This window comes from Oncorhynchus nerka, linkage group LG28, assembly GCF_034236695.1.
Source record: "Oncorhynchus nerka isolate Pitt River linkage group LG28, Oner_Uvic_2.0, whole genome shotgun sequence".
NCBI lineage: Eukaryota > Metazoa > Chordata > Actinopteri > Salmoniformes > Salmonidae > Oncorhynchus > Oncorhynchus nerka.
The window spans coordinates 39,676,090-39,700,189 of NC_088423.1; the positions used below are offsets into that span (position 1 = coordinate 39,676,090).

A 24,100-nucleotide genomic window follows, 5' to 3' on the forward strand; every position below is an offset into this window, starting at 1 on the left:
CTTCTCCTTACCTCACCTCGCTCATCAACTCATCCCTGACCGCTGGCTACGTCCCTTCCGTCTTCAAGAGAGCGAGAGTTGCACCCCTTCTGAAAAAACCTACACTCGATCCCTCCGATGTCAACAACTACAGACCAGTATCCCTTCTTTCTTTTCTCTCCAAAACTCTTGAACGTGCCGTCCTTGGCCAGCTCTCCCGCTATCTCTCTCAGAATGACCTTCTTGATCCAAATCAGTCAGGTTTCAAGACTAGTCATTCAACTGAGACTGCTCTTCTCTGTATCACGGAGGCGCTCCGCACTGCTAAAGCTAACTCTCACTCCTCTGCTCTCATCCTTCTAGACCTATCGGCTGCCTTCGATACTGTGAACCATCAGATCCTCCTCTCCACCCTCTCCGAGTTGGGCATCTCCGGCGCGGCCCACGCTTGGATTGCGTCCTACCTGACCGGTCGCTCCTACCAGGTGGCGTGGCGAGAATCCGTCTCCACACCACGTGCTCTCACCACTGGTGTCCCCCAGGGCTCTGTTCTAGGCCCTCTCCTATTCTCGCTATACACCAAGTCACTTGGCTCTGTCATAACCTCACATGGTCTCTCCTATCATTGCTATGCAGACGACACACAATTAATCTTCTCCTTTCCCCCTTCTGATGACCAGGTGGCGAATCGCATCTCTGCATGTCTGGCAGACATATCAGTGTGGATGACGGATCACCACCTCAAGCTGAACCTCGGCAAGACGGAGCTGCTCTTCCTCCCGGGGAAGGACTGCCCGTTCCATGATCTCGCCATCACGGTTGACAACTCCATTGTGTCCTCCTCCCAGAGCGCTAAGAACCTTGGCGTGATCCTGGACAACACCCTGTCGTTCTCAACTAACATCAAGGCGGTGGCCCGTTCCTGTAGGTTCATGCTCTACAACATCCGCAGAGTACGACCCTGCCTCACACAGGAAGCGGCGCAGGTCCTAATCCAGGCACTTGTCATCTCCCGTCTGGATTACTGCAACTCGCTGTTGGCTGGGCTCCCTGCCTGTGCCATTAAACCCCTACAACTCATCCAGAACGCCGCAGCCCGTCTGGTGTTCAACCTTCCCAAGTTCTCTCACGTCACCCCGCTCCTCCGCTCTCCCCACTGGCTTCCAGTTGAAGCTCGCATCCGCTACAAGACCATGGTGCTTGCCTACGGAGCTGTGAGGAACGGCACCTCAGTACCTCCAGGCTCTGATCAGGCCCTACACCCAAACAAGGGCACTGCGTTCATCCACCTCTGGCCTGCTCGCCTCCCTACCACTGAGGAAGTACAGTTCCCGCTCAGCCCAGTCAAAACTGTTCGCTGCTCTGGCCCCCCAATGGTGGAACAAACTCCCTCACGACGCCAGGACAGCGGAGTCAATCACCACCTTCCGGAGACACCTGAAACCCCACCTCTTTAAGGAATACCTAGGATAGGATAAAGTAATCCCTCTCACCCCCCTTAAAAGATTTAGATGCACTACTGTTCCACTGGATGTCATAAGGTGAATGCACCAATTTGTAAGTCGCTCTGGATAAGAGCGTCTGCTAAATTACTTAAATGTAAATGTAAATGTATTTTCCCTGCTAGCAAGAGCGCAATGAAGAGAGGCATGTTTGAGAATGACCTGGCGAGTGGCTCCCTTTATGGAGGACAACACAGACATATAATATATGGTTGTGAATGCTGAGGTACAGAGGATTTGAGTTTCAATAGAGCTGCTCCTCTATCGATTAGAACAGAGGACTGTGATGTTTACTCAATGGCGTGGAGATCGATGCCTCTTCTCTGTTTGACCAACTTGTTTGTCAGTTTGGGTTTAGATATCTGAAAAGAAACAGACAAACCAGCACACTGTTCTTGCCAGTAGTACTGTTGATTAAGTTTTTGTATTGGCCTATCAAATGAAACGTATTTATTTAAAATACATAAAATCAAATTGATTTATATAGCCCTTCTTACATCAGCTGACATATCAAAGTGCTGTACAGAAACCCAGCCTAAAACCCCAAATAGCAAGTAATGCAGGTGTAGAAGTATGGTGGCTAGGAACAACTCCCTAGAAAGGTCAAAACCTAGGAAGAAACCTAGAGAGGAACCAGGCTATGAGGGGTGGCCTCTTCTGGCTGTGCCGGGTGGAGATTATAACAAAACATGGCCAAGATGTTCAAATGTTCATAGATGACCAGCAGGGTCAAATAATAATAATCACAGAGGTTGTCGAGGGTGCAACAGGTCAGCACCTCAGCAGTAAATGTCAGTTGACTTTTCATAGCCAATCATTCAGAGTATCTCTACCACTCCTGCTGTCTCTTGAGAGTTGAAAACAGCAGGTCTGGGACAGGTAGCACGTCCGGTGAACAGGTCAGGGTTCCATAGCCTCAGGCAGAACAGTTGAAACTGGAGCAGCAGCACGGCCAGGTGGACTGGGGACAGCAAGGAGTCATCAGGCAAGGTAGTCCTGAGGCATGGTCCTAGGGCTCAGGTCCTCCTCCAAGAGAAAGAATTAGAGAGAGCATACTTGAATTCACACAGGACACCGGATAAGACAGGAGAAATACTCCAGATATAACACACTGACCCTAGCCCCCCTGACACATCAACTACTGCAGCATAAATACTGGAGGCTGAGACAGGAGGGGTCAGGAGACACTGTGGCCCCATCCGATGATACCCCCGGACAGGGCCAAACAGGCAGGATATAACCCCACCCACTTTGCCAAAGCACAGCCCCCACACCACTAGAGGGATACCTTCAACGTACCATCCTGAGACAAGGCCGAGTATAGCCCACAAAGGTCTCCGCCACGGCAACCCAGACAGGAAGACCACGTCAGTGACTCAACCCACTCAAGTGACGCATCCTCCTAGGGATGCCTTCGCCTTCGTCAGAGGGTTTAGAAAATCGTTTTTGAAAAGAGTCGGCCATTTAAATGCTGAGGTATATTACTGGCCCTGTTCTTCCTTTCCCAGTTTTCCCCCTTTTATCTTTCTAATTGGATTAGTCCTCTGGAATGTGTCTATTGGTCTCTCTCATGTACAGTAGGACCTTAATTTGACTCAGTCCATTGCAGGAGAACTTTCCTGCAATGCAGAAAATGTATAACTTGCAGTGTATTTGAGATTTAAAATAGCTTCTAAATCTGTGATAACACTTTGACATATCAGACATGATTTTTTCCAAAAATGTATCAACCCCTACAAATACGTCCATTAATTATAATCCAGACAATAATTCACATTCCCTGTTGCTGCAGGATTGTTTTCCTGCTGTAGCAAACTGGCTCCAATTAAGAGCCTACATCTCTATCTCTACTTTCACTCGCTCAGCCTCTCTCTCCCTTATTCCTCTAAAAGAGCATATTTTCTCCTTTTAAGGAAGACGGACTGTATTCGGTCCCCAAACCTGACTGAGTGTGTTTATCTTCCCTTCCAGCACAGAGAAAGAGAAGGAGAGGCGGAGGAGAGGATAGAGGGTTGTTGTGTAATGGGGTGACTGGCGAGAATCTAGAGGACATAAAACAGAGAAATGTCACAGGACTGCAGGCTCCTCCACTTTGGGGTCTGTAGTGTAGTACGCGAGGCCAGGGACCCTCACTCCTTTCCTGTGTGTAAATCTGTCAAAGGGTCAGGGGTTAAGGAGAGAAGCTTCCCAGAGGTATGCAAATATTGCTCTTGGGAAACAGGGGAGTACTATAACATTACCGCTCCCTGCTGTGCTTCTCTTTAGGATAGATTGAAAGATAATGTTGTTTTTAAAGTGTGTTCCTTTTATACCTTCATAATATCAACAAAGGATAGGCAGGCCATATGTTTTGGCACAAACTAAATATTGTAGACCTGTAAGTAAAATGTATGCACGCATGACTATAAGTCGCTTTGAAAAAATGTGTCTGCTAAGTTACATACTGTATATTATTATTATATTATGTTTGTGTGGCTGTGTGTGGTCGCTCGTAAAAAAGGAAGAGTGGGGTGTTGCCAGAGTGGTGTGTTGCCAGAGATTACTGGATGGGGATTTTAGAAGCTTGGGACACACTTCAAACCGTCTCCCTTTTGTGAGTTCTATTCCCGGCATCTGTTGAGTGGTAGAAAGCATTTCCTGTCCCTTTTTTATCCTTAATGACATAGAAGCTTCTCTTTGAAGACACGAGTCCTTGTTACATGTGATTAGCCTCTTTTACAGTCGGGTGATAAAGCGCTAAATGACTGTCTGCTTCCTTATGAAATGATTTCAATACAAAACAGACACAGAAAATCTTTGTATACAGCACTAATTACACCCAATCTTGTCTAATCGAATTCTATGTTCTGGTCAAAAGTAGTGCACTAGGGAATAAGATATATTTTGTCTGTCTCTGTCTATGGAAGTTATTGAGATGCATCTTTGTAAGATAGTGGAAAAATCATTCTGGTCATGGGGTGCGAATCATCAGGCATCAGACGGAATCAGGTGCAATATTGTGGTATTTATAGTGCATTCAGAATGTATTCACACCTCTTGACTTTTCCACATTTTGTTGTGTTACAAAGTGGGATTCAAAAATGATTTATTTGTCATTTTTTGTCAACGATCTACACACAATACTCTATAAAAATTCAAACATTTGTAAAGAATGAATGAAAAACAAAACACAAATATATTTTGATTAAATAAGTATTCAATCCCCTGAATCAATTCATGTCAGAATAACCATTGGCAGCGATTACAGCTGTGAGTCTTTCCGGTTAAGTCTCTAAGAGCTTTTCACACCTGGATCTGTGCAATATTTATTTTTCTTTTCAAAACTCTTTAAGCTAGGTTGAAATGGTTGTTGATCATTGCTAGACAACCATTTTCAGGCCTTGCCATATACAGTATTTTCAAGCAGATTTAAGTCAAAACTGTAACTTGGCCACTCAGGAACATTCACTGTCTTCTTGGTAAGCAACTCCAGTGTAGATTTGGCCTTGTGTTTTAGGTTATTGTCCCGCTGAAAGGTGAATTAATCTCCCAGTGTCTGGTAGAAGGCAGACTGAACCAGGTTTTGCGCCAGGATTTTGGCTGTGCTTAGCTCCATTCCGTTTTTTTTAATCCTGAAAAACTCCCCAGTCCTTAACGACCACAATTATACCCATAACATGATGCAGCCACCACTATGCTTGAAAATATGGAGAGTGGTACTCTCTAATGTGCTGTATTTGATTTTCCCCAAACAAAACTTTTTATTCAAGACAAAACGTTCATTGCTTTGCCACATTTTTTTGCAGTATTACTTTAGTGCCTTGCTGCAAACAGGATGCATGTTTTGGAATATTTTTATTCTATAGAGGCTTCCTTCTCTTCAGCCTGTCAATTAGGTTAGTATGTGGAGTAACTACAATGTAGTTGATCCATCCTAAGTGTTCTCCTATCACATCCATTAAACTCTGTAACTATTTTAAAGTCACCATTAGCCCTGGTGAAATCCCTTAGCAGTTTCCTTTTGTATCTTTGTAGTGACTGGATGTATTGATGCACCATCCAAAGTGTAATTAATAACTTCACCATGCTCAAAGGGATATTCACTGTCTGCTTTATTTTTACCCATCTATCAATCTACCCTTGAACACGGCAGGTAAAACCGCTCACCGGGCACCGATGACATGGATGCCAATTAAGGCAGTCCCCCGCACCTACCTGTTTCAGAGGGGTTGGGTTAAATCCGGAAGACACATTTTGGTTAAATGCATTCAGTTGAGAAACAGACTAGGTATCCCCTTTCCCAATAGGTGCTCTTCTTTGCAAGACATTGGAAAACTTCTCTGGTCATTGTGATTTAATCTTTGTTTGAAAATCCCTGCTCGACTGAGGGGCGATACAGCTACTTGTAATCATGTTAAACACTATTATTGCACACTGAGTCCATGCAACTTATTATGTGACATGTTAAGCACACTTTTACTCCTGAACCTATTTAGGCTTGCCATAACAAAGGGGTTGAATACTTTTGACTCAAGACATTTCAGCTTTTCATTTGTAATGCTTCTACACCTGCATTGCTTGCTGTTTGGGGTTTTAGGCTGGGTTTCTGTACAGCACTTTGAGATATCAGCTGATGTACAAAGGGCTATATAAATAAATTTGATTTGATTTGATTTAATTCATTTGTAAAAAATTCTAAAAACAGAATTCCAGTTATAGGGTATTGTGTGTTGGCCAGTGCCCCACAAAATCTCCATTGAATCCATCTTACATGCTGTTTAAAAATATATATATTTTTATTAAACCTTTATTTAACTAGTCAAGTAAGTTAAGAACAAATTATTATTTACAATGACAGCCTACCCCGGCCAAACCCTAACCTGGATGACACTGGGCCAATTGTGCGCCGCCCTATGGGAATCCCAATCACGGCCAGTTGTGATACAGCCTGGAATCAAACCAGGGTCTGTAGTGACGCCTCTAGCACTGAGATGCAGTGCCTTAGTCTGCTGTGCCATTCAGGAGCCCAAACACAACAAGCTGTAACACAACATAATATCAAGGGGTGTGAATACTTTCTGAAAGCACTGTATTTACAGGTGTAGAGGGTGAGCCGTAACCATGGATATTAACAAAACACTGACATATAAACATAGACTATCAAAATCATAAAGAGTAATATAAATGGGATTATCCTACATGCACCTTAACCCTACCAATCCCAAGACCTGTATTTCATTGATCTGACTTTAATTTATCTGCATGTATTTACATTGAGTTTGAGTTTATTTTATTTTTACAGGGACAGTGCACATTAATCAACATTTCAGTTAAAGTGCCGGTTTTAGCCAGCCGGCTAATTTTCAACCGCAGCCCCTGGGCAGGTTATTAAAAACAATTACAATATAGACAATAGCAACATAGGACAAGCAAGACATAGCATACAGACAGAGCAACATAGGACAAGCAAGACGTAGCATACAGACATAGCAACATAGAACAAAAAGCAGCAAGACAAAATTCATAAAAGCAACAAAGTGTTTCCATACCTCACAAGTTACAGACAACAGACATGGAAAGCGGCAACACACAGCTAGGGACCATGTTCACAAATCTGATTGACCTTTAGCCATGTCTTCAAGCATTTTGTGAAAGTGGGATATGTGGTGCAGTTATGTGTGTCTGATGGCAGTGTATTCCAGACATGGGAAGCTCTCACAGAGAAAACGGATTTACTAACGGTGCTTTTCCTTAAGGGAACTATACAGTCACCTCTCATGGCAGACCTTGTGGATCTGCTGCCATATGTTTGGGTTTTCTGTTTAACAAAAATACTGAGTGGAGGGGGAGCCAGGCCATTTAGGATCTTGAATACAAGACATGCACAAGATTTTTCCAACTCTTGAGCTCATGCTTTCTGAGGATGTAACAGTGATGATGGCTATTGGGCTTCATATCAAGCACTTTGAGAGCCTGTTTGTAGACAGACTGAATAGGTCTTAATGTTGTACAGCAAGCTTGGGCCCAACTAGTCAAGCAGTATGTTAAGTAGGGGAGTATCATAGATTTGAAGTACAGTTTTGCTACCTCTATAGTCAAACAATTTCGTATAAATCGGAAATTAGCGAGGTTGAATTTAGTCATTTGAATGACCTTTTTCACATGCTTTTTAAAAGAGAGTTTCGAATCAAGTATGATGCCAAGGTACTTAAAATCAGATACCACCTGGAGCTTCTCCCCTGACACATAGACATCTGGCTCAGTAGCATCTGTTGCCCTCTTTGTGAAGAACATGGAAACATTTTTTCACATTGAGATGCAACACGAGTCACTGAGCCACTTTGTAACCTGGACCATCACAGAGTTCTTGTGCAGCTTGTTGTTTGCTCTTTCCATGCACATATATGATTGTATCATCTGCATACATTTGAACTTCAGACCCAGTACAGACAGAAGGCAGATCATTAATGTACAGGCTGAACAGGAGGGGCCCCAGTATTGATCCTTGGGGCACGCCCACATCATAGCTTAGAGTGGGTGACAGCTCATTGCTCACTCTGACAGACTGAGTTCTGCCTTCAAGGTATGCTTTCATCCATCTCAAGGCATCAGGAGAAAAGTTGAACTTGGACAATTTTGCGATGAGAATCTCATGGTTAACAGTATCAAAAGCCTTCCTTAGGTCCAGAAACACAGCCCCAACAACACCCCCTTTGTACATCTTGGACTTCACATTTTCCAGAAGAAAGCAGTTGGCCGTTTCTGTGGAGGGTTTCGCTCTGAAGCCAAACTGCATGGAGTGTAATGTGAAGGGGCTGTTGTTGAGGTGGGCAAGTTGTTCTGCTACACACTTTTCAACAACCTTTGACACCACAGGTAGTATACTAATTGGCCCGTAGTTACTTACGTCAGCAGGGTCGCCTGATTTAAAGATGGCCGTTATTATGGCCGATTTCCATACCCTTGGAAACACCCCGGGACCAATAGATGTGATGGTGACCTTAGTAATGGGGCCAATGAGTGACTCTTTGTAGTTTTTAAGAAAGGTAGAGTCCAGCCCAAACACATAATTGGCTTTAGAGTTATTTAGTGAGCTTATCACCTTTGACTCAGAAACTTCTCTTATGATGAAGACAGGTTGAGCATCATTTACTAGCACTGAGCCCAAGAAACCAGTGGAGGGGTTCTGTGTCAGTACCTTGACAGAGTCAATAAAGTAGGAATTGAAGGCTATTGCTATTTCGACTGCATCCTGTGTTAGATTGTTATTCACCATGATTTCTAGTCTTTTTGCAGTGTTACTATGGTCTTTCCCTGTTAACCTTTTTAGATTCTCCCAGAACAGTTTAGAATTTCCCTTTGCTTCACCAATTATGTTAATAAAAAAGTTTGCCTTGGCCTGTCTGATTTCTTTCATCACCTTATTTCTCAACATGGTAAACCTACGTCTGTCATGCTCTAATTTGGATCTTAGGGCTATTTTTAGAGCATAATCTCGTTCTTTCATCAATTTCCTGATTTCTACATTTAGCCAAGGAAGAGTGCTCTTTTGGCCAGGTTTGGATATGATTTTCTTTAGGAAGCCATTTATTGTAGTCTGGATTGTGGATAGAAAAACTTGACTATCAGCTTCCACGTCTGTATAGGACAAGAGATCATTCCAGTTAATTCTCTTAATTGCGTTTTCAAAATAGCTTAATTCACTCTTAGGTATTCTTAGTTGATCTGGCTTTCTAACAGTAGAGATGTTAAACCTGCTCTTAGACAGCTTTCTGGCTATAAGTGTCAGATTATGATCAGATAGCCCAGTAACCATATTGAATGATTTAGTCACTCTCTCTGGTTTATTACTGAACACCAAATCAATCTGTGTTTTAGAGTAACAAGTCACCTTGGTTGGCCCTTTAACTAGCTGTGTAAGGTCAAAGGTAGTAGTGATCCGTTTGAGGGTTTTCCTACAAACCTTGTCTTCATAATTAATGTAAAAATTTCCCATTAAGATTATCTCTTTCTCAAAGTCACATTCCCTAAGCATGTTATTAAACTGATCAAAAAACACACTTTTGGTGGAAGGTGGCCTATACATTCCAATAAGGGTAAAAGACATTTGGGGAGACCGTGTAACGTTCAGGCCAATACATTCTAGTTCATTATCACATGACCACTCAATTTGTTTACATCGGATATGTGCTTTAATGTAAATCATCACACCCCCTCCTCTTCCTTCAATCCTGTCTCTCAGGCACAATCAAAGCAGCATATGGAGAGTTTTTATGGAGCCATGTCTCTGAGAGGCAGAGGAAGTCAAGGTTGGAGTCTGTGAGTAGATGTTGAATTGGTCACTTTTTGAAATGACACTACGAATGTTCAAGTGCCCCCCTAGTAGTCCCTTGGGCTTAGCTCGTGGGTCCCAGATGACTCGAGAGTGATTGACACATTGAAAAAAGTAAAATTTTCAGTGTTTTCTGACAGCTGGGTTTAGGCCGTTTTGTTTAGTTTTGATTAGGGGCAGTTCGGTAGCGCAATTAACAATCCCTCCCGCCTGCACTGGATGCGGGAACTAATTAAAACGGCTTGCGTACCAGAAGCAGAGTCAGGGATCATTTATAGTGACTTGGGTATGTTTGAAGAGTCTAAATCTATCCTGGAGCCGGGTGAGTCGAGAGAAACCATGGTACCATAGCACTCACCCTCTTCCACAGCGGCGACGATCAGTGGACAAGGCCATCCACCGCTTTCCACTCGGGTGCATATCGCTGGATCGGTGATGTTGGGCCCAGGATTGAGTTGCACATCCCCGGAGAGCAGGAGGGTAGTGAACAGGTAGTTTAACAGTTTCCGATAAATGTTGGACTTGTGTTTGTTACGCCTAAGCGGTTCAGTGGTATAGGGAGCGAGATAGACTTGGCCATTATTCAGAACATTATGGTACGCTGTGTACGGTCTGCTTCCGTGGAACGGTGAACCAATGTGTTTGGTGTTGATATTCTCCGGCAGTAGATTTGTGTCATCCCAGCAAGGATGCACTGAGATTATCAGTAGAGTGCTGTAAGTACATAAATTGTTGTTGAAATTAATATCCAACTAGTCAGTGAAAACTGTGTGGAGTTAAGAACAAATTCTTATTTTTTAATGACAGCCTAGGATCAGTGGGTTAACTGCCTTGTTCAGGGGCAGAACAACAGATTTTTCTAGGGATGGTTTTACATTTTTTTGCAAAAAAAAAAACTAACTTTACTCAGTACTTTGTTGAAGCACCTTTGGCAGCAATTACAGGATCAACTGTGTGGAGTTTGAAGTTTGTGACAGCAAATATGTGATCTTATTACAGTAATAGAGTGCCTTCGGAAAGTATTCAGACCCCTTGACTTTTTCCACATTTTGTTAGGATAAAGCCTTATTCTAAAATTGATTGAATCATTTTTCCCCCCTCATCAATTTGCACACAATACCCCATAATGACAAAGCAGAAACTGAAATATTACATTTACATGAGAAATCAGACCCTTTACTGCTTTGTTGAAACACCTTTTGCAGCGATTACAGCCTTGAGTCTTCTTGGGTATTACGCTACAAGCTTGGACACCTGTTTTTGGGGAGTTTTTCCCATTATTCTCTGCAGATCCTCTCAAGCTCTGTCAGGTTGGATGGGGTCTATCCAGAGATGTTAGATCGGGTTCAAATCCAGGCTCTGGCTGGGCCACTCAAGGACATTCAGAGACTTGTGCCGAAGCCACTCCTGTGTTGTCTTGGCTGTGTGCTTTTCATTGTAATGTTGGAAGGTGAACCTTCGCCCCAGTCTGAGGTCCTGAGCGCTCTGGATCAGGTTACGGGGCGGCTGCCGGGGCGGCAGCGTAGCCTAGTGGTTAGAGCGTTGGACTAGTAACCGGAAGGTTGCGAGTTCAAACCCCCGAGCTGACAAGGTACAAATCTGTCGTTCTGCCCCTGAACAGGCAGTTAACCCACTGTTCCCAGGCCGTCATTGAAAATAAGAATGTGTTCTTAACTGACTTGCCTGGTTAAATAAAGGTAAAATTAAAAATTAAATTAAGGATCTCGCTGTACTTTGCTCCGTTCATCTTTGCCTCGATCCTGACTAGTCTCCCAGTCCCTGCCACTGAAAAACATCCCCACAGCATGATGCTGTCACCACCATGCTTCACCGTAGGGATAGTGCCAGGTTTCCTCCAGACGTGACACTTGGCATTCAGGCCAAGGAGTTCAATCTTGGTTTCATCAGACCAGAGAATCTTGTTTTTCATGGTCTGAGAGTCTTTAGGTGCCTTTGGGCAAACTCCATGCAGGCTGTCATGTGCCTTTTACTGAGGAGTGGCTTCCGTCTGGCCACTCTTCCACAAAGGCCTGATTGGTGGAGTGCTGCATAGATGGTTCTCCCATCTCCACAGAGGAATTCTAGATCTCTGTCAGAGTGACCATCGGGTTCTTGGTCAAATCCCTGACCAAGACCCTTCTCCCCTGATTTCTCAGTTTGGACGAGCGGCCAGCTCTAGGAAGAGTCTTGATGGTTCCAAACCTCTTCCATTTAAGAATTGATGGAGGCCACTGTGTTTTTGGGGACTTGCTGCAGGATGTTTTTGGTACCCTTCCCCAGATCTGTGCCTCGACACAATCCTGTTTCGGAGCTCTATGGACAATTCCTTCGACCTCATGGCTTGGTTTTTGCTCTAACATGCACTGTCAACTGTAGGTCCTTATATAGACAGGTGTGTGCCTTTACAAATCATGTCAAATGAATTGAATTTACCACAGATGGACTCCAATTAACTTGTAGAAACATTTCAAGGATGACTCAATTTCGAGTCTCATAGTAAAGGGTCTGAATACTTATGTAAAAAAGGTATTTCTGCTTGTAATTTTCAATACATTTGCAAACATTTCTAAAATCATTTTTTCGTTTTCTCATCATGGGGTATTGTGTGTAGATTGCTGAGGATTTCTAAATCCCATTTCTAAGTGACCCCAAACTTTTGAACGGTAGTGTATATTATTTAGTACATGTAAAGACAAGATTGAGAATAGTCTGATGGGGAAGAGTATTATCACTTGTGAATGATACCCAGTAGTCTAAGAAACAGCGCATCATTTCCCCCCTACTTTTTAAAATCAGAGTCACATGCTTCATGTAGCCTAGCCCATTGATAAGGTTTGTATCACAACCTTATCAATGGCCTAATAACTCTGGAACAGGGTTAGAGAGCCCATAGCCTACAGAGCCTGGTGAAACGTGTTCTTATAATCCCATTCATTGTGCAATTTCGTGTGAAAATAACATTTTGACTGGCCACTATTTAAAAGAGGATCCCAGCTTTCTCGTGCTGCTAGATTTATTTCTCAATTCTTAAAATGATACACATTCATCCTCTTTACAATCGGTGTAGCCTACCTGAGCTATTCTAGTTCAGTTCAGTCTACGGGTGACATATTTTTTTGTTGTGGGACATTCAAAATAAAAAATAAACACCAGATTAAATTGAGAATAGGAGGACCTGTTTCAAATAATCACTTTGTTACCCGTTCAACACAGAATGTGTGCATGTGTGCACTCCCTCGGAAATCGTTCAGGGAAAATGTACTTTCTGTTTTATTCAGCTATGATCAATTGTGTTCTTCTTACTATACAATAATATAAAATAATGCCACAGGAATTATAAGCATGTCTTGCCTGCAAAATGTGCTAGTGTAGCCCACAGATATATTGTATAGCCAGATCAGGGCCTAACATATGAATATGCTATTCTGTTATTCTGAAATAGGCTTCATTTTCTTCTTCATATCGTAATGTTTCTTTAGACCTGCCTAAAATAAATAATGGATTTATTGAGATGGTGTAGGATATATTACATTGATTTATTAGGTTTCTTAAAATGTAGATGTGCCTAATTAAACCTCTACAGGATCGGTGTCCCCCCTGTGGGACGGTTGAGCTAACGTAAGGCTAATGTGATTAGCATGAGGTTGTAAGTACAAAGACAATTTCCTAGGACATAGACATTTCTGATATGGGCAGAAAGCTTAAATTCTTGTTATTGTAACTACACTGTCCAATTTAAAGTAGCTATTACAGTGAAAGAATACCATGCTATTGTTTGGGGAGAGTGCACAGTTAAGAACTTGAAAATGTATCAATAAATCAATTAGGCACATTTGGACAGTCTTGAAACAACATTTTGAACAGAAATACAATGGTTCATTGACTCAGTCTAAAAGTTTGCACATACACTATTGCCATCTAGTGGCCAACATCTAAATTGCGCCTTGATTCCTTAGTTATACAGTGGGGCAAAAAAGTATTTAGTCAGCCACCAATTGTGCAGTTCTCCCACTTAAAAAGATGAGAGAGGCCTGTAATTTTCATCATAGGTACACTTCAACTATGAGAGACAAAATGAGAAAAGAAAATCCAGAAAATCACATTGTAGGATTTTTAATGAATTTATTTGCAAATTATGGTGGAAAATAAGTATTTGGTCACCTACAAACAAGCAAGATTTCTGGCTCTCACAGACCTGTAACTTCTTCCTCTGTCCTCCACTCGTTACCTGTATTAATGGCACCTGTTTGAACTTGTTATCAGTATAAAAGACACCTGTCCACAAACAGTCACACTCCAAACTCCACTATGGCCAAGACTAAAGAGCTGTCAAAGGACACCAGAAACAAAATTGTAGACCTGCACCAGTCTGGGAAGACTGAATCTGCAATAGGTAAGCAGCTTGGGTTGAAGAAATCAACTGTGGGAGCAATTTTTAGAAATGGAAGACATACAAGACCACTGATAATCTCCCCGATCTGGGGCTCCACGCAAGATCTCACCCAAAGGGGTCAAAATGAGCACAAGAACGGTGACCAAAAATCGCAGAACCACACGGAGGGATCTAGTGAATGACCTGCAGAGAGGTGGGACCAAAGTAACAAAGCCTACCATCAGTAACACACTACGCCGCCAGGGACTCAAATCCTGCAGTGCCAGACGTGTGCCCCTGCTTAAGCCAGTACATGTCCAGGCCCGTCTTAGGTTGCTAGAGAGCATTTGGATGATCCAGAAGAAGATTGGGAGAATGCCATATGGTCAGATGAAACCAAAATATAACTTTTTGGTAAATACTCAACTCGTCGTGTTTGGAGGACAAAGAATGCTGAGTTGCGTCCAAAGAAAACCATACCTACTGTGAAGCATGGGGGTGGAAACATCATGCTTTGGGGCTGTTTTTCTGCAAAGGGACCAGGACGACTGATCAGTGTAAAGGAAAGAATGAATGGGGCCATGTATCATGAGATTTTGAGTGAAAACCTCCTTCCATCAGCAAGGGCATTGAAGATGAAATGTGGCTGGGTCTTTCAGCATGACAATGATCCCAAGGCAATGAAGGAGTGGCATCGTAAGAAGCATTTCAAGGTCCTGGAGTGGCCTAGCCAGTCTCCAGATCTCAACCCCATAGAAAATCTTTGGAGGGAGTTGAAAGTCCATGTTGCCCAGCAACAGCCCCAAAACATCACTGCTCTAGAGGAGATCTGCATGGAGTAATGGGCCAAAATACCAGCAACAGTGTGTGAAAACCTTGTGAAGACTTACAGAAAACGTTTGACCTCTGTCATTGCCAACAAAGGGTATATAACAAAGTATTGAGATACTTTTGTTATTGACCAAATACTTATTTTCCACCATAGTTTGCAAATATATTCATTAAAAATCCTACAATGTCATTTTCTTGATTTTTTCCCCCTCATTTTGTCTGTCATAGTTGAAGTGTACCTATGATGAAAATTACAGGCCTCTCTCATCTTTTTAAGTGGTAAAACTTGCACAATTGTTGGCTGACTAAATACTTTTTTGCCCCACTGTATATTGGCCTTTGTCTTGCATTTCAAAGATGAAAAAAATATTAACGTTTTTTTCTTTGTATTATCTTTTACCAGATGTAATGTGTTATATTCTCCTACATTAATTTCAATTTCCACAAACTTCAAAGTGTTTCCTTTCAAATGGTATCAAGAATATGCATATCCTTACTTCAGGTCCTGAGCTACAAGCAGTTAGATTTGGGTATGTTGTTTTAGGCGAAAATTGAAAAAGGGGTTTGATCCTTAAGATGTTCACACCTGACCTCTTGATTACGGCACTTTGAATTAGAAGTGTTCATTATACCATCCCCTAGCAACAGGTTGCACTGCATATTCATAGCACAGAATAATGTCAGTTCACATCTCTTAAAATAGCTTTGCGGATTACCCTTGTAGAAACGTCTAAGCTAAATTTGTCTTTACACAGGATACTTATGAATCAAATCAATCCATTTCTATTTGGCATGGATTTCTTTTGTTTTTTGGGTTGTTACGGCTGTTGAAACAAATTTAAATTATGAGAGTTATCTTGAAACCACAGAATTTAGAACACATTTTGTCAACGTGGTATTTTCTGAATATTCAGTTGAATAATAATTTTAAATTCAGCAGGCTCACAATACTCCACCTTAGACAAACTGCTGAATGTCCAAACAAGGTACACTCTTTTTGTAGGACATTATGCAATCAGTGTTTCCAACATGCTTTTCTAGGCACAGTACGATGTAAAATAGAGGCAGAAAAATGGGTAGGGGGTATCCACTCCACCTAAACAATGCCAAGGAAAACACTAATCGCCAATGAGTGTTTTACATGTCCTTACAATGACATATGAATCCCATTTATTTACCTCCTCCTCTGTCCCCCCAGGTCCAAAGACCTGATCAAGGAGGCCATCTTGGACAATGACTTCATGAAGAACCTGGAGCTGTCTCAGATCCAGGAGATCGTGGACTGCATGTACCCTGTGGAGTATGGCAAAGACAGCTGCATCATCAAGGAGGGCGATGTGGGCTCACTGGTCTACGTCATGGAAGGTACATACAGTATCTTTACTCACTCCCTGCATCACACACTGAGATTTGTACTTCTGGCATTGGGGTTTTGTGAGGTTGTGTGAGGCTCTAAAATGTTCTTGTTGTTGTTGTTGTTTGAAACAGGATTCGATAACCACGAGTGGGAATAACCATTACAGTTACAGTGCTTTGCAAAAGTGTTCATCCCCCTTGGCGTTTTCCCTATTTTGTTGCATTGGAACCTGTAGTTTAAATTGATTTTTATTTATTTAATTTAATGTAATGGACATACACAAAATAGTTTGAATTGGTGAAGTGAAATGAAAAAAAATATTTTCAAAAGATTCTAAAATATAAACAATGTAAAAGTGGTGCGTGTGTATGTACATTTACATTTACATTTAAGTCATTTAGCAGACGCTCTTATCCAGAGCGACTTACAAATTGTACTCACCCCGTTTGCTATAAAGCCCCTAAATAAGATCTGGTGCAACCAATTACCTTCAGAAGTCACATAATTAGTTAAATAAAGTCCACCTGTGTGCACTCTAAGTGTCACATGATCTCAGTATATATACACCTGTTCTGAAAGGCCCCAGAGTCTGCAACACCACTAAGCAAGGGGCACCACCAAGCAAGCAGCACCATGAAGTCCAAGGAGCTCTCTAAACAGGCCAGGGACAAAGTTGTGGAGAAGTACAGATTAGGGTTGGGTTATAAAAAAATATCAGAAACTTTGAACATCCCACGGAGCACCATTAAATCCATTATTAAAAATGGAACGAGTATGGTACCACAACAAACCTGCCAAGAAAGGACCGCCCATCAAAACTCACAGACCAGGCAAGGAGGGCATACATCAGAGAGGCAACAAAGAGACCAAAGATAACCCCGAAGGAGCTGCAAAGCTCCACTGTGGAGATTGGAGTATCTGTCACAGGACCACTTTAAGCCATACACTCTGCAGAGCTTGGCTTTAAGGAAGAGTGACCAGACAAAAAGCCATTGCTTAAAGAAATAAATAAGCAAACACTGTTGGTGTTCTTCAAAAGGCATGTGGGAGACTCCCCAAACATATGGAAGAAGGTACTCTGGGCAGATGAGACTAAAATCAAGCTTTTTGGCCACCAAGGAAAATGCCGTCTGGCGCAAACCCAAGACCTCTCATCACACCAAGAACACCAACCCTAAATTGAAATTTGATGGTGTCAGCATCATGCTGTGGGGATGTTTTTCATCGGCAGGGACTGGGAAACTGGTCAGAATTGAAGGAATGATGGATGGCGCTAAATACGGGGAAATTCTTGAGGGGAAACCTGTTTCAGTCTTCCAGAGATTTGAGACTGGGATGGAGGTTCACCTTCCAGCAGGACAATGACCCTAAGCATACTGCTAAAGCAACACTCAAATTATTTAAGGGGAAACATTTAAATGTCTTGGAGTGGCCTTGTCAAAGCCCACACCTCAATTCAATTGAGAATCTGTGGTATGATTTAAAGATTGCTGTACACCAGTGGAACCCATCCAACTTGAAGGAGCTGGAGCAGTTTTGCCTTGAAGAATGGGGAGGTGTGAATAGTTATGCACGCTCAAGTTTTCATTTTTTTGGTCTTATTTCTTGTTTGTTTCACAATGAAAAAATATATTGCATCTTCAAAGTGGTAGGCATGTTGTGAAAAGCAAATGATTACAACCCCGCCCCCCACAAAAAAAAAAAAAAGGTTGTTGAAGCAACAAAATATGAAAATTGCCCAGGGGGGTGAATACTTTCGCAAGCCACTGTAGGGGGACAGAGTTTGACCAGTCTGTCCAGACTGGATCTCAAGGGATTTTGGAATGGGCCGTTTAGTTAAAATTAGATATTTTCTGATCTTTTTAGACACAACATTTTGTCTATATGCCTCCATTCCAGAATTCTAGAATAGCCTGTTGTCTTTTCTGGAAAGGAAAAATAACTCAGAAAACTTTATTTGTCTAGGACTTTTTTTATACAATGTCATTGTGGCAAAGCATTTAAGCGACTTTAAGGGATCTTGACAATGACAAAGGCAATGTACTGCACTATAAACGTCCACAGACCCATAGTAATGGAAAACATGTAAGTTTTGTTTGGTGTTATATTCTCTGCCTCTCTGTGGGGGGATACTTCTCAGAAATGAATGTGTATGTGTGTGTAATAGTTACAGTGACATTTCAAGTAAATTGAAGCGGTTATTGATTGATGCCACTGGAGGAGCATTTATTTTATAAAGGCCACTGATTTAATTTATGCAATCTGTAGCAGTGTTTATGGATTCCTTATTGGATGAAAAATTGGTAACTGGGAGTTTTCCTAGAAAGACAAAACAGAAGTCTATATATTCTGCAAGAGAGAATGATTGAATACCAAGTTTTTTTTGTGTGTACAGTAAACATTGTGTGTTCTTGATTAATTTAACCCAAACAGGCGTTTGCTCTCTTTAGATCAGGGCATGGGAGGAATCCCCGTCACTGCCAATGCTGACGGAATATATTTGTATTGATAATATAAATCACATAAAGTCCCAACATCACTGAAATAGCTGCACAAACTGTACAATGAAAAATGACCAAGATTGAGAATGATGGAAAAATGTCAGGGACACATTTGCATTGTGGTCGTCTAGCTCAGCTAATCCATGTAGGCTACTGAGCAGCGAAATAGTGTTGAAGGAAGTACACTCTCTTGACTGATCTTTCTCATTGTCACTTACACTGATGGCTCTTCAACAGGATGGCTGCTAAAATAAACTCCTTTAAGATTAAATATTACTTTGAGTTTAGAGCAACAGCTCTGTTTTCTTTGCCTCTAGACCTAGAATACGAACACATCAAGAGGTAGATATCAGAACTGTGGCATTTCAAGTTGATTGTGTTTGTGAGAAGGTTAGCCTCAGTCAGATTGATTGACATTTTGGGTGTGCAGAGGTTTTCAGATTGTACTGTTTATACAGTGCATTCAGAAAATATTCAGACCCCTTCACTTTTTGTCCACATTTTGTTACATTAGTTTTATTCTAAAATTGATTAAATAAATGCTTTTCCTCATCAATCCACACACAATACCCTGTAAAGACAAAATGAAAAATAGGTTTTTAGATTTATTTCCAAATCTAAAGAGAGCAAAGCCTTATTTACATAAATATTCAGACCAATTGCTACGAGACTCGAAATTGAGTTTCCATTGATCATCCTTTAGATGTTTCTACAACTTGATTGGAGTCCACCTGTGGTAAATTCATTTGATTGGACATGATTTGTAAAGGCACCCACCTGTCTATATAAGGTTACACAGTTGACAGTGCATGTCAGAGCATAAACCAAGCCATGAGGTCGAAGGAATTGTCCGTAGAGCTCTGAGACAGGATTGTGTCGAGGCACAGATCTGGGAAGGGCACCAAAAAATGTCTGCAGCAGTGTAGGTCCAAGAACACAGTGGTCTCCATCATTCTTAAATGGAAGACGTTTGGAACCACCAAGACTCTTCCTAGAGCTGGCCACCTGTCCAAACTGAGCAATTGGGGTAGAAGGGCCTTTGTCAGGGAGGTGACCAAGTACCCGATGGTCACTCTGACAGAGCTCCAGAGTTCCTCTGTGGAGATGGGAGAACCTTCCAGAAGGACATCCATCTCTGCAGCACTCCACCAATCAGGCCATTATGCTAGAGTGGCCAGACAGAAGCCACTCCTCAGTAAAAGGCACATGACAGCCCGCTCGGAGGTTGCCAAAGGGCACCTAAAATCTCTCAGACCATGAAACCAAGATTGAAGTTTTTGGCCTGATTGACAAGTGCCTCGTTTGAAGGAAACCAGGCACCACTCATCCGCTGGCCAATACCATCCCTATGGTGAGGCATGGTGGTGGCAGCATCATGCTGTGGGGATGTTTTCAGCGGCAGAGACTGGGAAACTAGTTAGGATTGAGAGAAAGATGAACGGAGCAATGTACAGAGAGATTCTTGATGAAAACCTGCTCCAGAGCGCTCAGGACCTCAGACAGGGGCGGAGGTTCACCTTCCAACAGGTCATCAACCCCAAGCACACAGTCAAGACAACGCAGGAGTGGCTTCGGGACCAGTCTCTGAATGTCCTTGAGCTCTAGAGGATCTGCAGAGAAGAATGTGAGAATCCACAAATACAGGTTTACCAAGCTTGTAGTCATACCCAAAAATATTTGAGACTGTAATCGCTGCCAAAAGGTGCTTCAACAAAGTACTGAATAATGTGGAAAAATTGAAGAGGTCTAAATTATTTCCAAATCCACTGTACACAGGTAACTGACAAAATAAAGGAAACAGTTGAGTAAACATGGGATACAAATTATATTGAAGGATGCTTCCACACAGGTGTGGTTCTTGAGTTAATTAAGCAATTAACATCCCATCATACTTTGGGTCATGTATAAAAAATGCCCGGTTGCCCATTATTTTGGCTGACATGGCTAAAAGAAGAGATCTCATTGACTTTGAAAGAGGGGCCTCAAAGGAGCATAGGGGGTTTACAGTGTGTGTGTGTGTGTGTGTGTGTATGTGTGTGGGTGTGTGTGTGTCTCCCAGTCACCAGATCTCAACCCAATTGAACACTCATGGGAGATTCTGGATTGTTTTCTACCACCATCAACAATCCACCAAATTATGGAATTTCTTGTGGAAGAAAGGTGTCACATCCCTCCAATAGAGTTCCAGACACTTGTAGACTTTATGCCAAGGTGCATTGAAGTTGTTCTGGCTGCCCAACACCCTATTAAGACAACTTTGTGTTGTTGTTTCCTTTATTTTGGACTGTATGTGTGTGTGATAGAGGTGGAATCCACTCAGGGCTAGTTTTCCTCAAGGTGATCTGTGTATAGATCAATCTGTTAGATTCTGTGCTATGATCTACCTCACCCCTCAGGTTTTATGTATTAGGGATTATATATATTTTTAATCCAGTAGTGGATCGCAATATTATTTTGGACAATATTATATAAATTATTAAATTAAAAAATGTGTTTGTGCTCTTCGCTTGTACTTGACATACATACACTTTTATTTCCGTGACTGATCAAAACTTGTTTTATCGCCTCCCGGGTGGTGCAATGGTCTCGGGCACTGTATCGCATTGTTAGCTGTGCCACCAGAGACTCTGGGTTCGAGCCCAGGCTCTGTCGCAGCTGGCCACGACCGGGAGGTCCATGGGGCGACGTGCAATTGGCCTAGTGTCGTCCGGGTTAGGGACATCCTTGTCTCATCGCGCACTGGCGACTCCTGTGGTGGGCCGGGCGCAGTGCACGCTAACCAGGTCGCCAGGTGCACGGTGTTTCCTCCAACACATTGGCGCGGCTGGCTTCCGGGTTGGATGCGCGCTGTGTTAATTAAGAAGCAGTGCGGCTTGGTTGGGTTGTGTTTCGGAGGACGCATGGTTTTCGACCTTCGTCTCTCCCGAGCCTGTACGGGAGTTGTAGCGATAAGATATTAACTACTAACAATTGGATACCACGAAAAGGGGGTAAAATTTTAAAATTGTTTTCTCATGTCTTTCTCTTGTCCCTCTGTAGCAGACATATAGTGAGCAATATGTTTGGAACATACTGTATAATCGCAATAAAATTGCAGTATCGAATCACAATACGTATAGAATCCCGATAAATCGTGATTTATTTCTACTATTTATTTATCGTAAGTGGAGATTTTCTATTTTTTTTGTCTGTCCATCTCCTCATTTGAATTCCATCACTGTCACTTGCCCACTCAAGCATGACATTGGTGTCATCTGTTGTCCACCAGATGCATTTAGAGAGTTCCTCAATGAGCTTGACACCTTGATAAGCAAATTTCCTGATGATGACTCATCGAACTGGGCGACTTCAACTTCCCAACATCTGCCTTCGATTAATTTCTTTCTACCTCTTTTTCCCCCTTTGCTTCTTTTGACCTCACCCGTGCTCAGTCCCCTTCCACTGTAAATGCAGGTAATATGCTTGTCCTCATCTTTACTAGAGGCTGTTCACCTACTAATCTCACTGCAACCTCCTCCAGATCTCTGATCACTACTTTGTTTATTTTCCTGTCTCCCTCTTCTCCAACCCTTCCCACTCAGCCCCTACACAGATGGTCATGCATCTTTGCAATCTTTGCTTTCTCTCTCCTACTACTCTCCTCTTCTTTGCTATCATCTCTCCCTTCTGCTAAATCCTTCTCCCTCATGTCTCCTGATTCTGCCCCCTTGACACTACTCTCCTCCCTTTCCGCTACCTATGACTAGCACTGGCCCCTTTCCTTCTGGACGGCTTGGCCCTCCCCTCCTGCTCTGCGGCTGAGTGACTCATTGCGAGCCTACAGAACAGGGCTGCGTGCAGCTGAGTGGAAATGTATCCTTGCACTCCCTCCTCTCTACCTTATCTTCCTCTGTATCTGCTGCTAAAGCCACTTTCTATCTGTTACGGTTTTCTTCCGTCGAAAGAGAGTCGGACCAAAATGCAGCGTGGTTAGTTCGATACATCTTTAATGAAGAAAAAACACGAACAATACAAAAACAACAAACGGAATGTGAAAACCTATACAGCCTATCTGGTGAACACTAACACAGAGACAGGAACAATCACCCACGAAACACTCAAAGAATATGGCTGCCTAAATATGGTTCCCAATCAGAGACAACGATAATCACCTGCCTCTGATTAAGAACCGCCTCAGGCAACCATAGACTTTCCTAGACAACCCTACTCAGCCACAATCCCAATACCTACTAAAACCCCAATACAAAAACACACCACAAAATAAACCCATGTCACACCCTGGCCTGACCAAATAAATAAAGAAAACACAAAATACTAAGACCAAGGCGTGACAGAACCCCCCCCCCCCAAGGTGCGGACTCCCGGCCGCACACCTAAACCCATAGGGGAGGGTCCGGGTGGGCGTCTGTCCACGGTGGCGGCTCCGGCTCGGGACGTGGACCCCACTCCAACCAAGTCTTAGTCCCCCTGTAACGCGTCCTATGATTGACGACCCTCGCCCGACCTTGGCCTAATAACCCTCACCAAGGACCCCACTGGTAGATCCTGGCTAGCTGGTGGTTCTGGCGGATCCTGGCTGACTGGCGGATCCTGGCTGACTGGCGGATCTGGAAGATCCTGGCTGACTGGCGGATCTGGAAGATCATGGCTGACTGGCGGATCCTGGCTGACTGGCAGATCCTGGCTGACTGGCGGATCTAGCTGCTCTGGCTGCTCCATGCAGACTGGCAGCTCTGGCTGCTCCATGCAGACTGGCAGCTCTGGCTGCTCCATGCAGACTGGCAGCTCTGGCTGCTCTATGCACACTGGCAGCTCCATGCAGACTGGCAGCTCTGGCTGCTCTATGCAGACTGGCAGCTCTATGCAGACTGGCAGCTCTGTGCTGCTCCATGCAGACTGACAGTTCTGGCTGCTCCATGCAGACTGACAGCTCAGGCTGCTCCATGCAGGCTGCCAGCTCTGGCTGCGCTGAACAGGCAGGAGACTCCATCAGCGCTGTAGAGGAGGAAGGCTCTGGCAGCGCTGAACAGGCGGGAGACTCCGGCAGCACAGGAGAGGAGGAAGGCTCTGGCTGCGCTAAACAGGCGGGAGACTCCAGCAGCGCTGTAGAGGAGGAAGGCTCTGGCTGCGCTGAACAGGCGGGAGGCTCCGGCAGCACTGTAGAGGAGGAAGGCTCTGGCTGCGCTAAACAGGCGGGAGACTCCAGCAGCGCTGTAGAGGAGGAAGGCTCTGATAGCGCTAGACAGG

At 43.2% G+C, this 24,100-nt stretch overlaps 1 protein-coding gene across 2 annotated transcripts in view; it reads left to right on the top strand.

The window, feature by feature from the left end:
* Positions 1 to 24,100, top strand: part of LOC115113223 (cGMP-dependent protein kinase 1-like) — a 199,887-nt gene that overhangs the window by 39,369 nt on the left and 136,418 nt on the right. For both annotated transcript variants that reach the window (XM_029640619.2, XM_029640620.2), the window contains exon 2: positions 16,194 to 16,360. In XM_029640619.2, the coding sequence (XP_029496479.2) occupies positions 16,194 to 16,360 (167 nt within the window). The remainder of the gene's footprint in view (positions 1 to 16,193; positions 16,361 to 24,100) is intronic.